Source organism: Leuciscus leuciscus (assembly GCF_965113295.1).
Source record: "Leuciscus leuciscus genome assembly, chromosome: 1".
In the NCBI taxonomy this organism is placed as follows: Eukaryota; Metazoa; Chordata; class Actinopteri; order Cypriniformes; family Leuciscidae; genus Leuciscus; species Leuciscus leuciscus.
Window position 1 is genome coordinate 67,699,637 of NC_138725.1, and position 22,425 is coordinate 67,722,061.

The 22,425-nt window shown below is 44.3% G+C and overlaps 1 protein-coding gene and 1 long non-coding RNA gene across 2 annotated transcripts in view; one reads left to right on the forward strand and one right to left on the reverse strand.

Moving 5' to 3' along the window:
* The window catches only part of LOC309512612, a 99,184-nt gene that overhangs the window by 54,741 nt on the left and 22,018 nt on the right, over nt 1–22,425 (reverse strand). The gene's annotated exons all lie outside the window — the stretch shown is intronic.
* LOC309476683 (dynein regulatory complex subunit 3-like) lies at nt 624–15,285 on the forward strand. Its single transcript, XM_082139830.1, has 11 exons — nt 624–683; nt 8,851–9,033; nt 10,403–10,519; nt 10,602–10,768; nt 10,940–11,086; nt 12,386–12,415; nt 12,611–12,707; nt 12,750–12,883; nt 13,029–13,160; nt 13,310–13,415; nt 13,665–15,285. Exons 2-11 carry the CDS (start codon nt 8,883–8,885, stop codon nt 13,697–13,699), a joined length of 1,116 nt encoding a protein of 371 aa, XP_081995956.1. The 5' UTR covers nt 624–683; nt 8,851–8,882; the 3' UTR covers nt 13,700–15,285.

A 22,425-nucleotide genomic window follows, 5' to 3' on the forward strand; every position in this document is an offset into this window, starting at 1 on the left:
TCAAGCATTTTTAACACGAACAATGGACGAACATGTCCATTAACAGTTATTAAAACATATTTCATTGAAGAACAGGCTACTATAAGCCGCTAACTCACCAATGCACTGGCCAACGGGAGTGCTGTACGGATTCCCCAACAAGAACTCCATCTTGATGACAACAACAATCCTCCGATGGTGAGAGTGAGAGGCTGACCCATTAAGCGCGCATAAGCCCCGCCCAGAGAGCTGTCTGATTGGTTTAAACAAGCGGAACCTTTAATTTATTGATCGAGGAAGCTGTCAATCATGGGCAAAGTCTTAACACGGCAGAGTTAATTTACAAAATACTCTTAATGAGCAAAAACGTATGGAAACTACGTTATAAAAACATGAATTTATGGACATGTTTGCTTTTCGAAATTTAGTTTAGAAATAGCGGAGGCATTTTAGTATTAATACTAAAAATTGAACAAATTTCCTTCGATTTTCCATTTCATGAAGAATCTTACAAATTAAATACTCGAAGAATATCACTAACGTTATATGGCTGAGTATTATTACTAAAATGTATTTTAATTTCATTAGAGCGCCTCAAAGCTCCTGAAAACTCCGGAAGTTGATGACGTCATGGCGGTAGTCTATGGTTGCTGAGCAACAGTGTTTGCGTCCATCATACCAGTACTTCAGCGATATATTTCCAGGTAAGTCTGTTGTCAAATGAACGAGCTTTTAGTAATAACATTTGAAATAGGTGACTGATACAGTGTTTTGACTGCTTTTATAGTGACAGGTCTGCAAAATAAGATTGCAATTGCACTAGATAATATTAATATTAGGGGCGATTCTAGGATTTTCATTTTAGGGGGGCTCAGCCCCCAATGAGGGTATGATGTAAAAAAAAAAAAAAAAAAAGATAGTTTATGGTCTAATGCTCATTATTAACTAGTTTCATTCATTCATCCAATAACATGCATATGGCACGGTTTTATAATCACTGAGGTACCGAATGTGAGGTATTTAGGGGTGTTCGGGGGCATGCTCCCCCGAGAAAATTTTGATTTCTCTGATCTACATATGTGCATTTTAAGATGTTTTGAAGGCCAAAAAAATTGGATGACAATAGCTTTAAAACAATGTGCGGGCAGCTGTTTTTTTTTCTCACCTCATCAGCATCACACTCTTTTTCTCTTTGTTTTTCTCTTGCTCTGTCTTTTTCCCTCCTAAAGCTGAACGTTGACTGATATAGGCTTTTTATTTTTGTCTGTCAGTAACGAAAGTAAACATAGGGTCAACTGATAGGTTGATTTATGAATCATTTTCTCAGACAAAGCTACCAGGAAAGCTAGGTAACTAAGTCCATCTACAATGAAATATAAATTATTTTATTTTCTAAGCTTTTTAGCCTTTGTAATCAACAATACGGTTGGTTATTCATCAAGTCACCCCGTGAAAATCTATTTAATTTCAAATCATTTAACTAACCAGCTAAACATGTATTAATGTAACTGTCTATTGGCAATATGATTAATCTGTTCTATATTTATTTCTATTTATTAAAAATAACAACATGAATTATCAATTTGCCACTTCTATAAATCAAGTACTTAAAAGAAAATCACAAATCCCTTTACTCTACTCTTACTCTAATATATGTATGTACACTCCTCCTGATTCATTATTACTTAATACAAAACTATATTTATTAATACAAAACAAAAAAACTCCAAAATAATAATGATGTTTCTCTCTCTGGGCCATCTAGTGCTTTCAGACAATGATGTGTGTCTTTAAATCATTTCTGTGCATGGCAGCATAATGTAATGCCGAAATACAAAATAATATGTTTTAAAGTTTAAAAAGTAAATTAAAATAAATCATGATCGTTTTCTAAAGTATGTTTTCATGGGTGTTAATCGCTTCATTTTTGTAGGAATAAAAAACAACTATCACACTGTGATAAGGGCTGAAGGTGAACGCAGCGAAACGTATTGGTATTGGATGAGAAACCGAACCGTCCTGTGTTGCTCCCAATGCTCCAGTAACATTACATTATGTAAACTGCAATGCATTTATGACAAAGAACTGCACCGATGCAGATGTAATATCATAGCAATCTATCAATAAATGCACTCACGACACACCTTGTACTCTCTGATGTTCGCTCTGCTCGGCGCCACTGCAGATTGAAAAATGCGCTGAAAATCCAAGCAGACTCAGATAAGGGGAGGAGCCGAAACTTGACGCAGCTTGCCGCCGTTTCATATGAGTTTTTTTAAAGGGGACTGAAGCGATCAAAAATTTATTAATCAAATATTTTTTAGGGGGGCTGGGCAGAAGTTTAGGGGGGCTGAAGCCCCCCTAAAAAGGGCCTAGTGACGCCCCTGATATTAGATAATATTGCACTGCTAATCACCGTTACTGCAGGTAATAAACGGGTCCAGTCATCATGTTGTGCCTATTGTTCCCTATCGTCCGGTCACTACGACGTACGTCGTGGTGAACGACGAATAGGAATCTCGCTAGAGAGGCCAATCTACTTCGAGTGAAACTAAAACAAGCCAATACACATTGGCGTGCAATCATTTGCATCAGCTGCGCAGCCTCGCAGCGCGGGTATTTAACGAGCAGCTGGTGTGATTGCACTTCAGCTTTTTGCTTCGGAGCCAAGCACTTCGATGCGTTCTACAAACAGAGTGACAAGACAAGCCTTTTCGGACCTCTCCTTCCCGGTGCGGGCGTTACAGCACGGCAGCGCGAGCAGTCTTCTTTCTCTCTCTTTACCTTCTCTGTCTTTTTTTGTTTTACATACTGAGCAAACAAAAAAAGCTGTTATAACAGCTGGTAAGGTGCGCCATTAGAGCGCTCAAAGGCTGTTCTAACAGCTGGTAAGAGAGAGACAGCGCACAGACAGGTGCACATTCCTGTCTGTGTTCGCAGTGACTGTTCCCCTGCGTGTTTCAGCACCAGTGAGAGCAGTCCCTAAAAGAGCTTACACAGATAGAGAGCGTCTTTTTAAAGATGACTTTCTATCTGTGTGTTTCTGGATGCGGTCGTTACCTGGGTTCACGGGATGGTCACCAACGCTGCCTCGTGTGTCTGGGCATTAAACACGCTGAGGCAGCGTTGGTGGATGAGTCATGTACCCATTGTGGGAAGATGACCATCGCGGAGCTGCGGTCGAGACTCACGTTCCTGCAAAGGGGCGGAGTCCCCGTGCCTCTGCCTCGATCCAATCCTCCTCAGAGGGTTGCTTCGGGCAGTGACACGGGTGACCTGAGGATTACGGTGAGCGCGTCTCCTTCGGGGAACCAACCCCCTAGGAACCCTCACCCCTCTCACGCTCCGCAGCCAGTGGAGCCCCCATTGGAGAAAGCTGGACCATCCTCGCGGTGTGTACCGGTTGTCTCCTTTGGGGCTCCCCCTGAAGACCAGATGTCGATCGCTGCATCGGAGGGTGGGTCAGACCTCTCTGCGGACGACGACTCGGCACCGCTGCCTCCTTCGGGTGTGCCAGCGGTGCCTGAGACGGACCCGGAGATGATGGCCATGCTTTCCCGGGCCGCCAAAGGGGTCGGGCTCGTGTGGAATCCTCCACCGTGTCCCGAACCCTCGAGGTTGGACGATTGGTATCTCGGGGTGGCGCGTGCTGGTTCTCAGCAACCCACCCCAGTGCCTTTCTTCCCGGAAGTGCATGAGGAGCTTACGGGGACATGGACGGCACCTTTCACTGCCAGAAACCGTCCCAGTGGTTCCTCCTCCCTCACCACCCTTGATGGCGGGGCGGCTAAGGGATACACGCGTATCCCGCCAGTGGAACGGGCCGTTGCGATGCAACTGTGCCCTAACTCCACTTGGCGTGGAGAACCGTGTCTTCCTTCCCGGGCCTGTAAGTACTCGTCGGATTTAACCGGCAAGGCTTACAAGGCCTGTGGGGAAGCCGCCTCTGCCATGCACGCTATGGCGTTGCTGCAGGTCCATCAGGCCAAGGCACTGAAGGACCTGCACGAGGGTGGTCACGATCCCCAAGTTCTTCAGGAACTTCGTATCGCGACGGACCTCGCGCTTCGTGCGACGAAGGTGACCGCGCGGTCGGTGGGTCGTGCGATGTCCACCATGGTGGTCCAGGAACGCCATCTCTGGCTGTGTCTGGCCGACATGAGGGAGACCGACAAGCTCCGGTTCCTTAACTCCCCCGTGTCCCAGACCGGCCTCTTCGGCGACGCGGTCGAGAACTTCGCCCAGCAGTTCTCGGCTGTACAAAAGCAGACTGAGGCCATCAGACACATCCTGCCGCGACGGCCAGCTGCTGCTCCCACCCCACCGCCTGCGGCCCCTCAGTCTGCTCGTCGCCGAGGGCGGCCTCCTGCGTCTGCCCCTGCTCCCGCGCCGCCGCAGCAGCCTCCATCTAAACGGCGCCGTGGAGCCAGTCGCAGGCGGGCCGCCCCGCCCGTCCAGGACCCCGCTAAGAAGGGCGGCAAAGCCAGGAGCAAGCGGCCCTAGGACGGGCGACCCAGAGATGGCAGGGACTGCTCTCCAGGAGACGATGACCGCATCGCTCCATCCCCCGGAAGAGGGCCGGGTGGAAAATCCTTGTTTTCCTTTTGTTTTTGTTCCGCCGCTGGCCTCAAAACCAGCGGTACCCAAATTTTCAATAAAAGAGCAGTTTCTTACATCTCTGGGTCCGAAGAGGGCCCGGAGAGCAGTGGGGGGAGAGAATCCTCACCACTCTCATCCGCCTCTTCTATCGCCAGCAGGCAGCAGTGTGCAGTTCGAGGACGCAACCAAGCCGCCTCCTGCACCTCCGGCCTCGTGGAATCAGGTAAGTGTTGCACAGCACACTCAGACTCCGCTACGGGCTGCCTCCCAGAGAGAGCCTCCCGAGTCGAGCCCCTGTGTTCCACCTCGCTGCCCCACTCCGGGTACGCCTACGGTCCCTTTGGTCCCGCTTGTACGGTCTCTGCGAGCCTGGTTAGCGCTCCCCAGTCCGTCTCGCTGGCTCATTCGGACCATCAGGCTCGGCTATGCGATTCAGTTCGCCCGGCGTCCCCCCAAGTTTCGGGCCATCCACTCCACTACAGTGAGAGCAGCCGATGCCCATGTCTTGCGTGCGGAGATCGCAGTCCTACTGGCAAAGGATGCGATAGAGCCGGTCCCTCCAGCCGATATGAGGTCAGGGCACTACAGTCCCTACTTCATTGTACCCAAGAAAGGAGGTGGGTTACGACCGATCTTGGACCTGCGAGTTTTGAATCGGAGCCTTCACAAGCTACCGTTCAAAATGCTTACGCAGAAACGCATTTTCGAATGCATCCGTCCCCAAGATTGGTTCGCAGCGATCGACCTGAAGGACGCGTACTTTCATGTCTCGATTCTTCCTCGACACAGGCCGTTTCTGCGCTTTGCATTCGAGGGTCGAGCATATCAGTACAAGGTCCTGCCCTTCGGGCTGGCCCTGTCCCCCCGTGTCTTCACGAAAGTCACGGAGGGGGCCCTTGTTCCCATGAGAGAACAGGGCGTTCGCATTCTCAACTATCTCGACGATTGGCTCATACTGGCACACTCTCGAGAACAGTTATGCGAACACAGGGACCTCGTGCTCAGGCACCTCAGCCAGCTGGGCCTTCAGGTCAACTGGGAGAAGAGCAAACTCGCCCCCGTGCAGAGGATCTCTTATCTCGGTATGGAGTTGGATTCGGTCGCACAGACAGCGCGCCTCACAGAGCAACGCGCTCAGTCGGTGCTGAACTGCTTGAACTCGTTCAAAGGCAGGACGGCGGTCCCACTGAAATGTTTTCAGAGGCTCCTGGGGCATATGGCAGCGGCAGCAGCGGTAACTCCGCTCGGGCTGCTCCATATGAGACCGCTTCAGCACTGGCTTCACGGCCGAGTCCCGAGATGGGCGTGGCATCACGGCACTCACCGGGTGGCAATCACACCGGCGTGCCGCCAGACCTTCAGCCCTTGGTCAGACCCCTCGTTCCTTCGGGCAGGAGTCCCCTTGGAACAGGTGTCCAGGCATGCTGTGGTATTCACAGATGCCTCTGCCACCGGCTGGGGTGCCACGTACAACGGGCATGCAGTGTCAGGGGTGTGGACGGGCCCCCAACTGCACTGGCACATCAACTGCCTCGAGTTGCTAGCAGTTCGTCTCGCTCTGAGCCGCCTAAAAAGGCCGCTACAGGGCAGAGACGTGCTGGTCCGTACGGACAACACTGCGACCGTTGCGTACATCAACCGTCAAGGTGGTCTACGCTCCCGTCGCATGTCGCAACTCGCCCGCCATCTCCTCCTTTGGAGTCAGAAGCGTCTGAGGTCGCTTCGAGCCATGTATGTCCCCGGTGTGCTCAACCGTGTGGCCGACGAGCTATCACGAGCTGTGCTCCCGGGAGAATGGCGACTCCACCCCCAGGTGGTTCAGCTGATCTGGAGAGAGTTCGGGGAGGCTCAGGTAGACCTGTTTGCCTCCTCAGAGACCTCCCACTGCCAGCTGTTTTACTCCCTGACCGAGGGAACACTCGGCACGGACGCACTGGCTCACAGCTGGCCCCGGGGCCTCTGCAAATATGCATTTCCCCCAGTGAGCCTACTTGCACAGACCCTGTGCAAAGTCAGGGAGGACGAGGAGCAGGTCCTTCTGGTGGCTCCCTATTGGCCCACCCGGACTTGGTTCCCAGAACTCATGCTCCTCGTGACAGTCCCTCCCTGGCCCATTCCTCTGAGGAAGGATCTTCTGACTCAGAGACGGGGCACCCTATGGCACCCGCGTCCGGACCTCTGGAAACTCCATGTCTGGTCCCTGGACGGGACGCGGAGGTTCTAGGTGACTTACCCCCAGAGGTACTTAACACCATCACTTCTGCGCGAGCGCCGTCTACGAGACGTGCGTACGCCTTGAAGTGGAACCTGTTCGTCGAGTGGTGTTCCTCCCGTAGAGAGGACCCCCGAAGATGTTCGATAGGGTCAGTGCTTTCCTTCTTGCAGCAAGGGTTGGAGCGAAGGCTGTCTCCCTCCACCCTTAAAGTACATGCTGCTGCTATTTCAGCATATCATGACCACATAGATGGCAAAACAGTTGGGAAGCACGACCTGGTCGTCAGGTTCCTTAGGGGGGCGAGACGATTAAATCCTCCTCGTCCCCCCTCCATACCCTCTTGGGACCTTTCCCTGGTGCTCCGAGCACTTCAGGATGCTCCCTTTGAGCCTTTGCAGTCAGCAGACTTAAAGCTTCTCTCCTTGAAGACTTTGCTGCTGATTGCACTGGCTTCGATCAAGAGGGTAGGGGACCTGCAAGCATTTTCGGTCGACGAATCGTGCCTAGAGTTCGGGCCGGGTGACAACCATGTTGTACTGAGACCCCGGCCTGGCTATGTGCCCAAGGTTCCTACCACTCCCTTTAGAGATCAGGTAGTGAACCTGCAAGCGCTGCCCCTGGAGGAGGCAGACCCAGCCCTGGCTTTGCTCTGTCCCGTTCGCGCTCTGCGTATGTACGTGGACAGAACTCAAAGCATCAGGACCTCAGACCAGCTCTTTGTCTGTTACGGAGGCCAGCAGAAGGGAAAGGCTGTCTCCAAGCAGAGGATGGCCCACTGGATAGTGGATGCCATCGCCTTGGCTTACCAAGCTCAAGGCGTGCCCTGCCCGCTCAGGTTGCATGCACACTCCACGAGAGGCGTTGCATCCTCCTGGGCGCTGGCACGTGGCTCCTCGCTAACAGATATCTGTAGAGCTGCGGGCTGGGCGACACCTAACACGTTCGCTAGATTCTATAGCCTACGTGTAGAGCCTGTGTCCTCCCGTGTTCTCACCCTAAACGGGTAGAAGCACTGTGAGTACCGGCTATGTCGGCTTGCTGCATCCTACTGTGCATCCTTATTGCTCCAGAGTCGAACCTGTTGAGTCCTCCAACACCCTCGGCACGGACATGGCGGAGCGTCCAGTGCCAGGCCTTTATCCGCTGAATCCTTGAGATCCGGGTCTAGGCTGGGTCCCATATGTGTGACCCTACGGGGATCCCATATGTGTATATTCTCCACGGCTGCTCCTAAACGGAAGCCCGTGTCTTTCCCTTGGGCTAAGTCACCCATTATTCATATGCAGTACAACCCTCGGGTTAGTCCATATGTCTATTCCCACATAACTCTTCTTAAGAATGTGGCTCCCGCAGCGTTCCCCTCCCTCAGATCGGGCACGCTTTCCCAGTGTTATCCAATAATCTCACTGTATGGGTTATAACGGAACAACAGTGACGGATACTCTCGGTGTAAGCCCTCTCCTATCGTCCTTCCAGGCAAGAAGGTGAGGAGGCTTACACGGGGCGCTGGATGGGGTGCAGCAGCTGTGGCGCTTTGCTAGGGATTCCTATTCGTCGTTCACCACGACGTACGTCGTAGTGACCGGACGATAGGGAACGTCTCGGTTACATATGGTAACCCTCGTTCCCTGAGGGAGGGAACGGAGACGTACGTCCCGTCGCCACATCTGCTGCTACCCGCCGGGGCGACCAGCTTTTCAGGCTTGGCTCCTCAGCAAAAAACTGAAGTGCAATCACACCAGCTGCTCGTTAAATACCCGCGCTGCGAGGCTGTGCAGCTGATGCAAATGATTGCACGCCAATGTGTATTGGCTTGTTTTAGTTTCACTCGAAGTAGATTGGCCTCTCTAGCGAGATTCCTATTCGTCGTTCACCACGACGTACGTCTCCGTTCCCTCCCTCAGGGAACGAGGGTTACCATATGTAACCGAGACGTTTTATGTACTTAATTTTACTTTGTTTTTATTATGTTTACTGTGTGCTGCTACCTTGGCCAGGGCTCACTTGTAAATGAAATATCTTATCTCAATGTGATTTTCTTCCCTGGTTAAATAAAGGTATAATAAAATAAAATCAGAAGCGTTGGAAAATGAGCAGAGAACAGGATAAACCCAAAGTAACGTTAATGGATGAGGAGATGCTACAACAAGCAGTTGTTGAACAGGGACCTCAAGGACCAGCTGGACAAATAGCCTTAGCCCACCCAGAGGGGGTGTATCATCTGCGGATGGACTTCAGAAGTAAGAACCGTAATTAAATTCATTTTAATGTAAAATTAAACATTTTTGATTGATTTTTTATTTTATTCTGGGTGAATCTCATGAAAACTTTCCTGGGACATATTTCACCCCCAAAATCAAGAGAAAAATAAGAATATATTTTGAATTATTGAAAAAGTGAAACCCACTTTATTTATTTAGACATTATTTTCATGACAAGTAAAATACATCCCCACTCTCACACATATAATGTTTTTTAATCAGTGTTAAAGGTACAGTTCACAAAAAAAAAAAAATTCTGTCATCATTTACTCACCCTCATGTCGTTTCAAACCCATAAGAGTTTTGTTCACGTTCGAAACACAAATGAAGATCTTTTTGATGAAATCTGAGCGATTTCTGTCCCTCCATAGACCCTTTTACACGTGATCAAATAGTTGCGCGCGCATTTTGGCAACGGAAGTGGTGTTTTTCTCCACTGGCTCTAACGTGTTAGCAACTCCGAAAGTTTATCAAAACGGTTTCCCAGCATCAAAATGTCTGGTTGTTGCGTTTACGGTTGCACTAATCGATATTCCACCAAGGGGCTTAAGTTTTATATTATTCCGACAGGATCACGGCCGTTTCAGAAGAGTGGCTGCAGGCGATTAAACGTGTTGATTGGAGCGAGGACATAATAAAAAATGCTCGCGTCTGTTGTTTAATCCGCTCGCGTAGCTTGACACGCTGCTGATTCTCGCCATACTTCCGTTGCCAATATCCGCGCGCATACGTCATCATTGTGTACAAACAGTAAAAGGGTCTATTGAACGTCTACGCAACTAGGCCTACCACTTTGACACTTTAAAAAGTTCATAAAGAGATTGTAAAACTAATCCATATGAATTGAGCGGTTTAGTCCAATACATTTTCTGAAAAGACACGATCGCATTATATGATGAACAAATTTAATTTAGGCTTTCATTCACATATAAACATTTATTAACTCGCACATCAGTTGTGGTAAACTGAAGCTCAAGCTTGTTCGCTCAAGCGAGGTTCATTCTCGTGTTACGCAGCATGTTTGAGCTTCTGATAGAACCAATGAGGTTCATTCTCTTGCTCTGTGAACTTTTTGAAACATTAAAGTGATAGTTGCGTAGCTGTCAAAGTAGGGACAGAAATCTCTCAGATTTCATCAAAAAGGTCTTCATTTGTGTTTCGAACATGAACGGTTTGGAACGACATGAAGGTGAGTAATTAATGACAGGATTTTTATTTGATTTCATTCATTTTCATTATCATGATTGGTATAGGCCTAATTTCAATAACAGTTCATTGTATAAAAAATAGCATATATTTATTTATTTATTGAAAAATATAATTAATATAATATTTATGTTTTTTGTAGACATCCTAAAGATTCCCCACCCGTGGCATTTCCCCTCTCTAACAACTCTTCAGCTGAATAATAATGTTATTGAGAGGATTGAAGGGTTAGAAAACCTTACTAATCTGATCTGGCTGGGTGAGTACAGACTGTCCGACTGATATCAAAAACATATCCGGAGTATCTCCAAATACTAACCCAGAATTCTTATATTCCTTAGATTTGTCATTCAATAATATTGAAGTGATTGAAGGACTGGACTCTCTTGTGAAACTTGAGGACTTGAGTTTGTTCAACAACCGGATTTCTGTCATTGAAAATCTGGATGCGCTGCAGAACCTGAACATCCTCTCTATTGGAAACAATAGCATTGCTCAAGTGGATAATGTAAGCCAACTATATTTTAGATGATACATTTTTAGAAAATGTGGAATCCCAGAAGGATGAAAATGAGTCTGACTCCAAAATATGCAGCCATCCACTAATTAATTTCCAATATTCCAATTCATGAGTGTCACTCAAACATAAAGCTGAAGGAAATCATATCTGACCCTGCAGGTGCTGTACCTCAGACAGTTTAAGAATCTGCACACTCTCAACCTTGCGGGAAATCCCATCTGTGACGAGGAGGACTTTAAGAAATTTGTGGCGGCATATCTCCCAGACCTGGTCTATCTGGACTACAGACTGCTGGAACAACCAACGGTTAGTGAGACATTAATAAGTCATTTCTCATACATCCGCGGCTGCATATAATTGCAGTTGCTTGGTTTTTCAGCTGACCACTTGTGAAAGAGACGTGCACTAGCACACTTTTAAAAAGAGGACCTATTATGGAAATATTATACTTTAGAATAAAATATTTAAGTGCAAACTGAATGTAATGTTTTCTGACACTTAATTGCAATTTAAATTTAAAATGTAAATCTATGATAAATGAAATTAGCTGAACTTTTCTGATTTATTGCCCAATTTCACAGACAAGGTTTAAGCTAGTCCCAGACTAAAATGCATGTTTGAGCTTTTTTAACTGAAAGCAACTTGCACTGATATATCTTAAAATATGTCAGTGCCATTGTTTTGTCTCAAGATGCACACCAGTAATGTTTTTTTATTTTGTTTTATAAGGAACGTCTAAGGCCTAATCCTGGCTTAATCTAAACCCTGTCTGTGAAACCAGGCATAGATCTTTATGCAATTTCATAATTACTTCTATTTTCTTTTAAATAGGGTTCAGGTTTACTGCAGAATAAACTGCCGAGCATTAACACTCATTAAAATAAAGTTTTTGTTTTTTGCAGCGAGAACCTGTAAGTGATCAGCTCTTAAAAATAACCATTATTTTTTCTTATAGTATAAAGAACATTTTAAAATCTAAAGAACCTTTTTCTACTATAATGAACCTTTTGTGGAATGGAAAGGTTGCGTGGATGTTAAAGTTTCTTCATGGAACCATCGATGCCAATAAAGAACCTTTATTTTTAAGAGTGTAAATTAAAATATACTTTAATGTAATTTCTATTGAAAAACGCATTTAAATATATTTGTAATTACAAACTTAATGATGAAGTTGCAATTTAGTACATTTAAAATATATTAACTATAATATTGAATAACACACTACAGTTTAAATTATAATCAAGTACTTTACTTGAGCTTTAAAACGTTAGTCAATACATCAAAATAAGCGTACTTATTTAAAGCATGACCAATAAAATGTTTTAAAATGAACTTCAAAGTTTTCATTTTACATTATTGCAAAGTGCACTTTTTAAAAGTTTACTTAAGAAACATTCATGAAAGTGAACTCTCATTAAGTGCATTCATGTTATATTATCTGCAAGTAGAGTTTTGTAAAATATATGAGATTCGAATTACACATACAAGTGCACATTCAATACATTTAAACATGCTTCTTTTTCACAAGTGAGGGATTGCTAACATTTGTCCTAATGTTCTGTTCATAATTCATATTTTTTGCTTCTTGTATCACTTTATATGTAGATCACAGACAAGGAGCTTCAACTACACAAGGTAACCAACATCACCATGCCATCCATCTCATTCAAGTACAAGAACACTGATCTTAAATGCTCAAGGTTCAATAAGTCAGATTTACACTACAGTGTTTAAAATGCTGCACTGTATTAAAATCTTCTTTCTACTGGACATACAAACTTTATACTCTTCTTGACAGTAGTGAATAAATATTGCTTCCTTCTTTCACAGGACGCATTCGTGGAGTTCTTAAATGGACCTCAACTTTTCGACAGCATGTTTGCTGAGGATCCTGATGCAGAGATCAAAGTATCCTTTGTCCAACAAAGCAAAAAAAAAAAAAAAAAAAGGGGTTTCTTTTAAGGGTAAGACTTTTTTAACTCTGACACCTGTCGAGACCTGGAGAACCGGTACCATGAACAACAGCTTGTGATTGCCTTGGCAACACTGGAGAAGGTGGTCAAAAGCGAGCTAGAGGAGGAAATACCAGATGATCTGGCAACGGTCAGTGGAAAACTGTCTTCATGATCACTTAATTTGTGTATAATTATGAATAATTAAGAAGTCAAAAGCCATCGTAACTATATGCCAGACACTTAGTTTTAGTATTGACTGATCCTTCGTCCTCATTTCCTATGCTGCCCTGTAGCTCTTGGTAGATAAAGACACAGTGACCAATGCAGTCAGTGCTTCTCACGACACCCACCTGCAGAAGATTGATGACAGGGAGGATGAGCTACTGGCACGGGTCAAACGCTGGATGAGTGCTCTGCTGAAATCGGTACTTATATGAACACACCTCCTGTGAACTCCTTAACAATATTATTAAATTATATTATATCACGTTGTAGCCTACCATGCAGATGTCCAGGATCAGAACGACCTTTTGTTATTAAATAAAATATAAATCCTTTTTGTTTGTGTTAATAGATACACAATGATGAGGTGAAGAGGAATCGCAAGCGCATCTCAGAGATCCAAAACTACATTCGTTTTGTAAAGGAGGACATGGCATCATCTGAGGACACCGCCTTTAGTAAGCGCTGCCTCTACGTATTTTAAAATATGCTTTTCTTTTCTTTTCTTTTTATATATATATATATATATGAGATTCGAATTAAACATACAAGTGCACATTCAATACATTTAAACATCTTTTTCACAAGTGAGGGATAGCTAACATTTGTCCTAATTATCTGTTCATAATTCATATTTTTGCTTCTACATATAAAGCGTGAGATGATAAATGAACTTAGCTGAATGAGTAATATGATTGTCTTTGCAGGTAGAGAAGAAACCAGAGCGGAGAACGGACAATGATGGTGATCAGCAGAGATGGCGGATGGTAGTGATTGATTCACTTCCGTCGCAACGATCATTAGTTATTAACTTAGGGGCCGCTAACACGACACCGTTTTAACAGAAAACTCATAAGTTCTTTCTGCGCAAACTTCAAAAACGCGAACCAGTGAGAACGCCGATGACGTGCACATGCGTATTACGAGTTCAGTCTGTAGGTATGTGCATTTGAATATATGTGTAGTCCTTCCCTACAAATCAACCCTCAACATACTACTTGTCTGGCCTTAAAATTAATAATACAGAATTTTTATGGCTTCCACGTAGCCACGCGAACCGGAATTATCCCGACAACGCTTTATCTGTAGAGAGGTAAAGGGAGGGGAGGGAGGCCTTCACAGGGAAGAGCCTAGTTGACATTTCAGGACTGCGCTATCGTCGCGTCCAGGTGCAGGTCCTTCATCAGATCTGGATACAGCCTGGATCCGGCGGACTACGGTAAACCTCGGGATAAACAGAGACTAATATTAGCATAGACGCCATTCTTCTTATGATGTAACGAGTACATCAGGATTTATGGGAAGTGTTCCCGGTTCCGGCTGACCTAATCTATGCAGCCTAACATTGAATTATAAAAGTCTATAATGTGTTAGGTGTATGCTAGGTCAAAGAGATGTGTTTTTAGTCTAGCTTTGAACTGACAGAGTGTGTCTGCTTCCCGGACAATGTTAGGAAGACTGTTCCAAAGTTTTGGTGCTAAATAGGAAAAGGATCTACCGCCAGCAGTTGATTTTGATATTCTAGGTATTATCAACTGGTCGGAATTTTGAGATCGCAATAGACATGAAGGACTATAATGCGTTAAGAGCTCGCTCAAGTACTGCGGAGCTAAATCATTTAGTGCTTTGTAAGTAATCAGCAATATTTAAAAATGTGTACGATGTTCAATAGGGAGCCATTGCAGTGTTGACAGAACAGGGCTAATATGGTCATACTTCCTGGTTCTGGTAAGAACTCGAGCTGCTGCGTTTTGGACCAGCTGTAATTTGTTTATTAAGCGTGCAGGGCAACCACCCATAATAGCATTACAATAATCTAGCCTTGATGTCATGAACGCATGGACTAATTGTTCTGCATTTGTCAATGAGAGCATATGACGTAATTTAGATATATTTTTAAGATGGAAAAATGTGGTTTTACAGATACTTGACACGTGACTTTCAAATGAAAGATTGGTATCAAAGAGCACACCCAGGTTTCTAACCGACGACGAAGACTTGACAGAGCAGCCATCAAGCCATTATTCTAGATTATTACGTGAGGACGTTTTTTGTCCAATAATTAGAATCTTTGTTTTTTCAGAATTAAGTAGTAGGAAATTACTAGTCATCCAATTTTTTATATCACCTATACCAGTGGTTCTCAACTCCAGTCCTCGGGACCCGCTGCTCTGCACATTTTGTATGTCTCTCTTATCTGACACACTCAAATCAGTTCATGGAGTCTCTCCTGACGAGCTGATGGTCTGGTTCAGGTGTGTTAAATAAGGGAGACATACAAAATGTGCAGAGCAGTGGGTCCCGAGGACTGGAGTTGAGAACCACTGACCTATACATTCAGTTAATTTTGTGAATTTGTAAGTTTCGTCAGGGCGTGAAGAAATATAGAGCTGAGTATCATCAGTATAACAGTGAAAACTAATTCCATGCTTCCTAATGATATCTCCCCAGGGTAGCCAGCCCGATCTCATCCCAAGGCGTCATATACTGACGCTTTTGACATTTCGTCTACATCCAACGCATATGGCACCCTTTAGCGTCAATAAGAGACGCAGATAGATATGGGCCAGAAGGCGCCTCCTAGCGGTCTAACCCTAACCCTACCCCAGACCTAAACCTACCCATAACCGAACAAAGCTCTGTGCGTGTCATATTGACGCTAAAGGGTGCCATGTGCGTTGGATGTAGACGAAATGTCAAAAGCGTCAGTATATGACGCCCTAGGATGAGAATGCGTTGGGGTAGCATGTACAGAGTGAAAAGCAACAATCCTAGTACTGAGCCTTGTGGTACATGGCGTACAACAAGGCTCAGTACTAGGATTGTTGCTTTTCACTCTGTACATGCTACCCTGGGGAGAACTTGTGATCGATGAGACATCTCTTCATTTACTGCTACAAACTGATAATGGTCAGATAAGTATGATTTAAACCATGCTAATGCAATTCCACTAATGCCAACATAATTTTCGAGTCTATTTAAAAGAATGTCGAGTAACACTAATAGAGAGATACAACCACGATCGGATGATAAGAGCAAATCATTTGTAACTCTAATGAGAGCAGTCTCAGTACTATGGTACGGTCTAAATCCTGACTGAAAATCCTCACAGATATAATTTCTTTCTAAAAAGGAACATAGTTGTGAGGATACTGCCTTTTCTAGTATCTTTGACAGAAAAGGTAGATTCGAGATCAGCCTGTAATTGACTAATTCTGTACGATCAAGTTGCGTTTTTTTAACAAGCGGTTTAATCAAACGGTTGCATAGTTATCATTTTTTTCCTGATATTATCAATCTTGTAAGTGAAATAGTTCATAAAGTCATTACTGCTGTGCTGCTTGGAAACTTCTGGGCTTGAAGCTTTATTTTTTGCTAATTTAGCCACTGTTTCAAATAAATACCTAGGGTTTTGTTTATTTTCTTCTAATAGGGTTGAAAAATAAGCAGATCTAGCAGCTTTTAAAGGTCCCATGACATGAAAATTTCACTTTATGAGGTTTTTTAACCTTAAAAAGAGTTTCCCTAGCCTGCCTATGGTCCCCCAATGGCTAGACATTTTGATAGGTGTAAACCAAGCCCTGGGTATTTTTGAGAAAATGAAAGCTCAGACGGGCGAATCTAGAATCTTCCCTTTATGTCGTCATAAGGGGAAAGGTCACCTCCCCTTTCTCTTCTTTGCCCGCAAAGAAAATTTGGCCCACCCATGAGAAAATGAGCTGCGCGAGCGCGATATTGTTTTTTCCTCGAGAGACATCATGGCTTGCAAACGAGCGAAGCAAAGCAGTTGCTCAGTGTTTGGATGTACAAATGAACACAAAAGTATTTTTTTAGTTCCTTCATCCAAGCCTCTGAAGAACCAGTGGGTTATGTGAATTTCTGATGTGTAATTGTTCAAGTTCAGACAGATAATCTTTCTCTCAAAATCGTTCAATACTGTTTATCAGTAAATCAAGCCAGTGACTAAAATATCAACTTCACATCGTCTCTCATGGTAGGATGAAAATAATCTTATTTAAACTGTGATTAAAATACAGAAAGCAATCAAAGAACAATCCCTTTCCAATCGCCCAAGCTGTCAATCACACAGCGCGAGTTTATCTGGCCACTTGCCAAAACTCGTTATGAAATCAATGACGCTGTTATGCGGCACAACAAAGCTCTTACTGTACTTACCTCATGTTTGCATTGGTGAAATCATTAGTGAGAGTGCAGAAACTGCGTTGCAATGATAAGATCACCATTCACGGGATCAACAGACTGTCATCTGCTCAATGCTCATCACTGCAACCTTTTATGTGATGGGAATAGATCTAAATACTTAAAAAACTTCTCACGATTCGTTAATCTCGATAGCTGTAATAGTAAAAGTATTCGAGAGAGTTCCACATAATGCTAGCTATTTCATATGCAAGCATGTCAGCCAATCACAGCAGTGGGCGTTTACACTGAAGTCTCACAGCAGACACGCCCCTTCAAACAGTGTTCAAATCAGAGGCTAAAATCAGGCTAGGAAAAATGCCCTTTTTTTTCTAAATTATAAAAAATTTTCATCTTAAAAACATACTAACATTATAAGGGCACCCCAGGAAACATTATAAAATAATAAAATAATCCATGTCATGGGACCTTTAAGGCCTCTCTGTATGCAATCGAGCTCTCTTTCCATGAAATGCGAAATACCTCGAGTTTTGTTTTCTTCCAGTTGCGCTCCATTTTTCTGGCTGCTCTCTTAAGGGCCTGAGTGTGCTCGTTGTACCACGCTGTTGGACTATTTTCTTTAATCTTCTTTAAGCGCAACGGAGCAACTGTGTCTAAAGTGCCGGAAAATAGAGAGTTAAAAGTTTCTGTCGCAATATCGAGTTCTTCTAAGCTATCTGGGATGCTGAGATGATGAAATTAATCAGGAAGATTATTAATAAAGTAATCTTTAGTGGCAGAAGTGATAGGTCTAACATATTTGTAACATGGAGTAGGCTTTGCAGCCTTGGCTAAATTAAGTTTACACGAGACCAGATAATGATCTGAGATGTCATCGCTCTGCTGCAGAATTTCAACGGCATCTACATTGATTCCGTGTGATAATATTAGATCTAGGGTATGATTACAACAATGAGTAGATCCTGACACATGTTGTCTGACTCCAATATTATTCATTACAGCGAGATGGTCTTTCTGCTGGGCCTTAGGCCTGTCGCACCTCCAACGGTGCCTTTGGTGGACTATGCATGGCAGAGGCGTCCTCTTCCCTGAGGCAGGCCTAAACCTGTCCGCATACCACACGGTTTTGCTGCAGGATCTTCAGCTGGGGACCACCGCTCATTGACGTTTCGCCCCTTAACCCAGAACGTCTCATGGTGGCGGGGCAGTGAACAGGGACGTCTCCCTGACACCCCCTGCAGCAAAACCTAATTAGATGTTACACCCCAAGCCTTGTCTCGTCGTTTCAGCCAGAGCCAGTGGCTTGCTTTCTCAGCTTCCTCAGAGAGCTCTTTGGTGGATCTGCTCAGTGTGGCTCCCCGTAGTCCCAGGTCCTTGAGCAGACGTGATGTTGATCTGCCCACAAAGCCTCTGGCTCCCACCTCCACCGGGTACAGCCTCACACTCCATCCACTTTCCCTGCACTCCGCAACCAGATCTGCATACTTCGCCTTCTTTCTCTCATAGGCAGCTTCCAGTCCCTCCTCTCATGGAACCGTCAGCTCGATCAGTATTACTGACTTCACAGCTGCAGACCACAGCACCACGTCTGGTCTTAGGGTGGTGCTGCATATCTCCTGTGGGAACTGGAGCTGCCTTCCCAAGTCTACTTCCATCTTCCACACCGCCCCTGGTGTTAATAGCTTGGCGGGTTGTCTCTTGCTGGTATGCATTGCATGTTCCCCCTGCCTAATGAAGTGGATCCTGCATCGGCTCTCTGATGGACTCTGGTTGTTTGCCTCCTGTCGACTTTTCTCCAGCACCTCTGCCAGCTTCCTGAGCACTTGGTCGTGCCCCCATCTGAGCCGACCCTGTGTCAGTGCTGTTTTAGGTTTAGGCCTGCCTCAGGGAAGAGGACGCCTCTGCCATGCATAGTCCACCAAAGGCACCGTTGGAGGTGCGGCAGGCCTAAGGCCCAGCAGAAAGACCATCTCGCTGTAATGAATAATATTGGAGTTAGACAACATGTGTCAGGATCCGACACAGTTGCTCCGTTGCGCTTAAAGAAGATTAAAGAAAATTACAGCTGGTCCAAAACGCAGCAGCTCGAGTTCTTACCAGAACCAGGAAGTATGACCATATTAGCCCTGTTCTGTCAACACTGCAATGGCTCCCTATTGAACATCGTATACATTTTTAAATATTGCTGATTACTTACAAAGCACTAAATGATTTAGCTCCGCAGTACTTGAGCGAGCTCTTAACGCATTATAGTCCTTCACGTCTATTGCGATCTCAAAATTCCGACCAGTTGACCTAGAATATCAAAATCAACTGCTGGCGGTAGATCCTTTTCCTATGTAGCACCAAAACTTTGGAACAGTCTTCCTAACATTGTCCGGGAAGCAGACACACTCTGTCAGTTCAAAGCTAGACTAAAAACACATCTCTTTGACCTAGCATACACCTAACACATTATAGACTTTTATAATTCAATGTTAGGCTGCATAGATTAGGTCAGCCGGAACCGGGAACACTTCCCATAAATCCTGATGTACTCGTTACATCATAAGAAGAATGGCGTCTATGCTAATATTGTTGAAGAATTTTCCCTTGATTCATGTCTAAGTATGATGCAATGAAAAATTACAAGCATGAAAAAATAGGTCTGGAAAGGATGAGAGAATGGAAAAATACCCAGTATGCATAAGAAATGCAAGGTGTCAAAATACTGTATGAAACAGGACACCATTATGTAAGGTTTTGAGATGTTTGACCAATAGAGCTAATTGTGTCAAGGTCACCAGGCGTGACAGAGGGGAAGAGATAGATTTGAGAGTATCTATTGGAGACTTGATGATATGAAAAAAGTATAAGACATGAACACTGGCCAATGTAACTTTGGATGTCCGGATGGCCAGCCGGCTTCTCCTTTATTGTTTGTACAATAAAGTTAATTCTTCTGACCTGGAACCTCGACTCTGAGATACTTCTTTGAGACCTGAGCCAAGAAGGAACTATGAATTTGCCACAAGATAATTGGCGAAGCCCGAGCCAGGAGTGGAAAAGGGGTCAAGACAAGAGGTGGCCTGACAAAACAAAGGTGCACCATAAAAAATGGTCATGGCTTTAGATAAGAGACCTCACCAAAAAGAACCTAAAATTATTAAGGAGGTAAAAGGAGGGTAGATTTCAGGTCTTGAGAAAATTGTGCATGCATTAAGTGTTTTGTCTGTCTGCATGCAGGAGAGAGTGCTCGTCTTGTCTGCTGTCTGTCTGAATGCAAGGAGTGTGATTGTGAAGAAGTAAAGTGTCTTTGTCTGTTGTTTGTCTCTTTATGTACGCGAGAAGCGCGTTAAACGCAGAAGTGCGTTCTTTATGTACGCGAGAAGCGCGTTGTTTGTCTAAACGCAGAAGTGCGTTCTTTATGTACGCGAGAAGCGCGTTAAACGCAGAAGTGCGTTCTTTATGTACGCGAGAAGCGCGTTAAAAGCAGAAGTGCGTTCTTTATGTACGCGAGAAGCGCGTTAAAAGCAGAAGTGCGTTCTTTATGTACGCGAGAAGCGCGTTAAAAGCAGAAGTGCGTTCTTTATGTACGCGAGAAGCGCGTTAAAAGCAGAAGTGCGTTCTTTATGTACACGAGAAGCGCGTTAAAAGCAGAAGTGCGTTCTTTATGTACGCGAGAAGCGCGTTAAAAGCAGAAGTGCGTTCTTTATGTACGCGAGAAGCGCGTTGTTTGTATGCAAAAAGTGCATTGTGTGTGAAGTAAAGTGTCTTTGTTTATCTAAGAGAATTCTCATTAAAAATATAAGTAGAACAGTCGACTTGGAGAGAAATAATAACTATCATATATATATATATAAGAAATTTAAAGCGCTAGAATTGTGTTTGAACAGAATATTTAGAAAGGATGGAGAGACAGAGAGAGAGTGCTTTTTGACTAGGCTGTGTTTTGAAACTTGTAGTTGAGCTGGTCAGATTAATTAGGTCTGCCCTAAGTCGTTAGATGTGTGTGAGTGGCCTTGAAGCTGCGCAGTGAAAAGAGATTTGTCAGGCTAAGAAAACTTTAATAGTCAGACGGCATATGAACTAAAACCCTTATAAGAAATAATTTTTTGAATCAGTTATAAGAAATTATGGTCTGTTCCCAACAACTTCCACTCCAATATATATATATATATATATATATATATATATATATCAAAATGTTCCTTCACTTAAAAGAGCTTAATTATCATATAGAGACAATTACATCCAATCTCAGTAATATGTAAATAGTATCACAGAGGGCAACCGACAACCATCTTGATTACAGGGACTTCAAATAGTTTGTCACCTTAAACATTTGACCGTTCTGTTTTAACAGAAGATCCACTTCAGATAGATTTTATCACCTAAACCTTTTGCTGTTCTGATTTCATTTACATTAAGAGTTGACCATTTGGGTTGATCACATCCTGAACAAATGGTAGTCAATTGTAGAATGGGAATGGGTGTGGGACACAGAGAATCTTCTCAGACAATACTTCATTAACATACAGACCACAGCTGTTACAACAAGAGCAACTTCATTTACATTAAGAGTTGTAAACTGTAACAGGATAAAAGGTTTGAGATTTGGATGTTCTGGGTTCATTCTGACGCCGGTGAACCCAAGGTGCTTCGTGTACCTTGCCACTACTATGCTGTAATAAACTTCATTTTTTGAGATCTTCGACGTTCACTTCATTTTTTCTTACACAGTGTTATTAAATGTTTAATGGATGATAAAATAAAAATTGATGACAGGAAAAATTAAAAAATCAAGATATCAAAGAACAAAGAATATTCCCCAAAATTGGCTTTGTCGGTTATTTGGCCATCTTCCGGACTGTAAGCGTTGTGATCCGAGTGGGGAAACAGCCCATATTGTCAAAAGTTTGATTGATTGACTTTGTCTTTTCATTCGTTACAAGAAAAATAGGAAAATAATAAAATAAGTGTGTGAGAGCGACACTGTGTGTGGAAAAGCGGCTTTGTGTGTGTGTGTGTGTGTGTGTGTGTGTGTGTGTGTGTGTGTGTCAGAGCAGCACGGCGTGTGGGAGAGCGGCTTTGCGGGTGAGAGTGGCTTTGTGTGTGTGTGTGTGTGTGTGTGTGTGTGTGTGTGTGTGTGTGTGTGTGTGTGTGTGTGTGTGTGTGTGTGTGTGTGTGTGTGTGTGTGTGTGTGTGTGTGTGTGTGTGTGTGTGGCTCTGAGTGCGACTGTATGTGTGAGGCTGTGTGACTGTGTATGAAATCCCGGGTGTATGAGTGTACGTTATAGCAGATTGAAAGCGTTTGTATTGAGATAA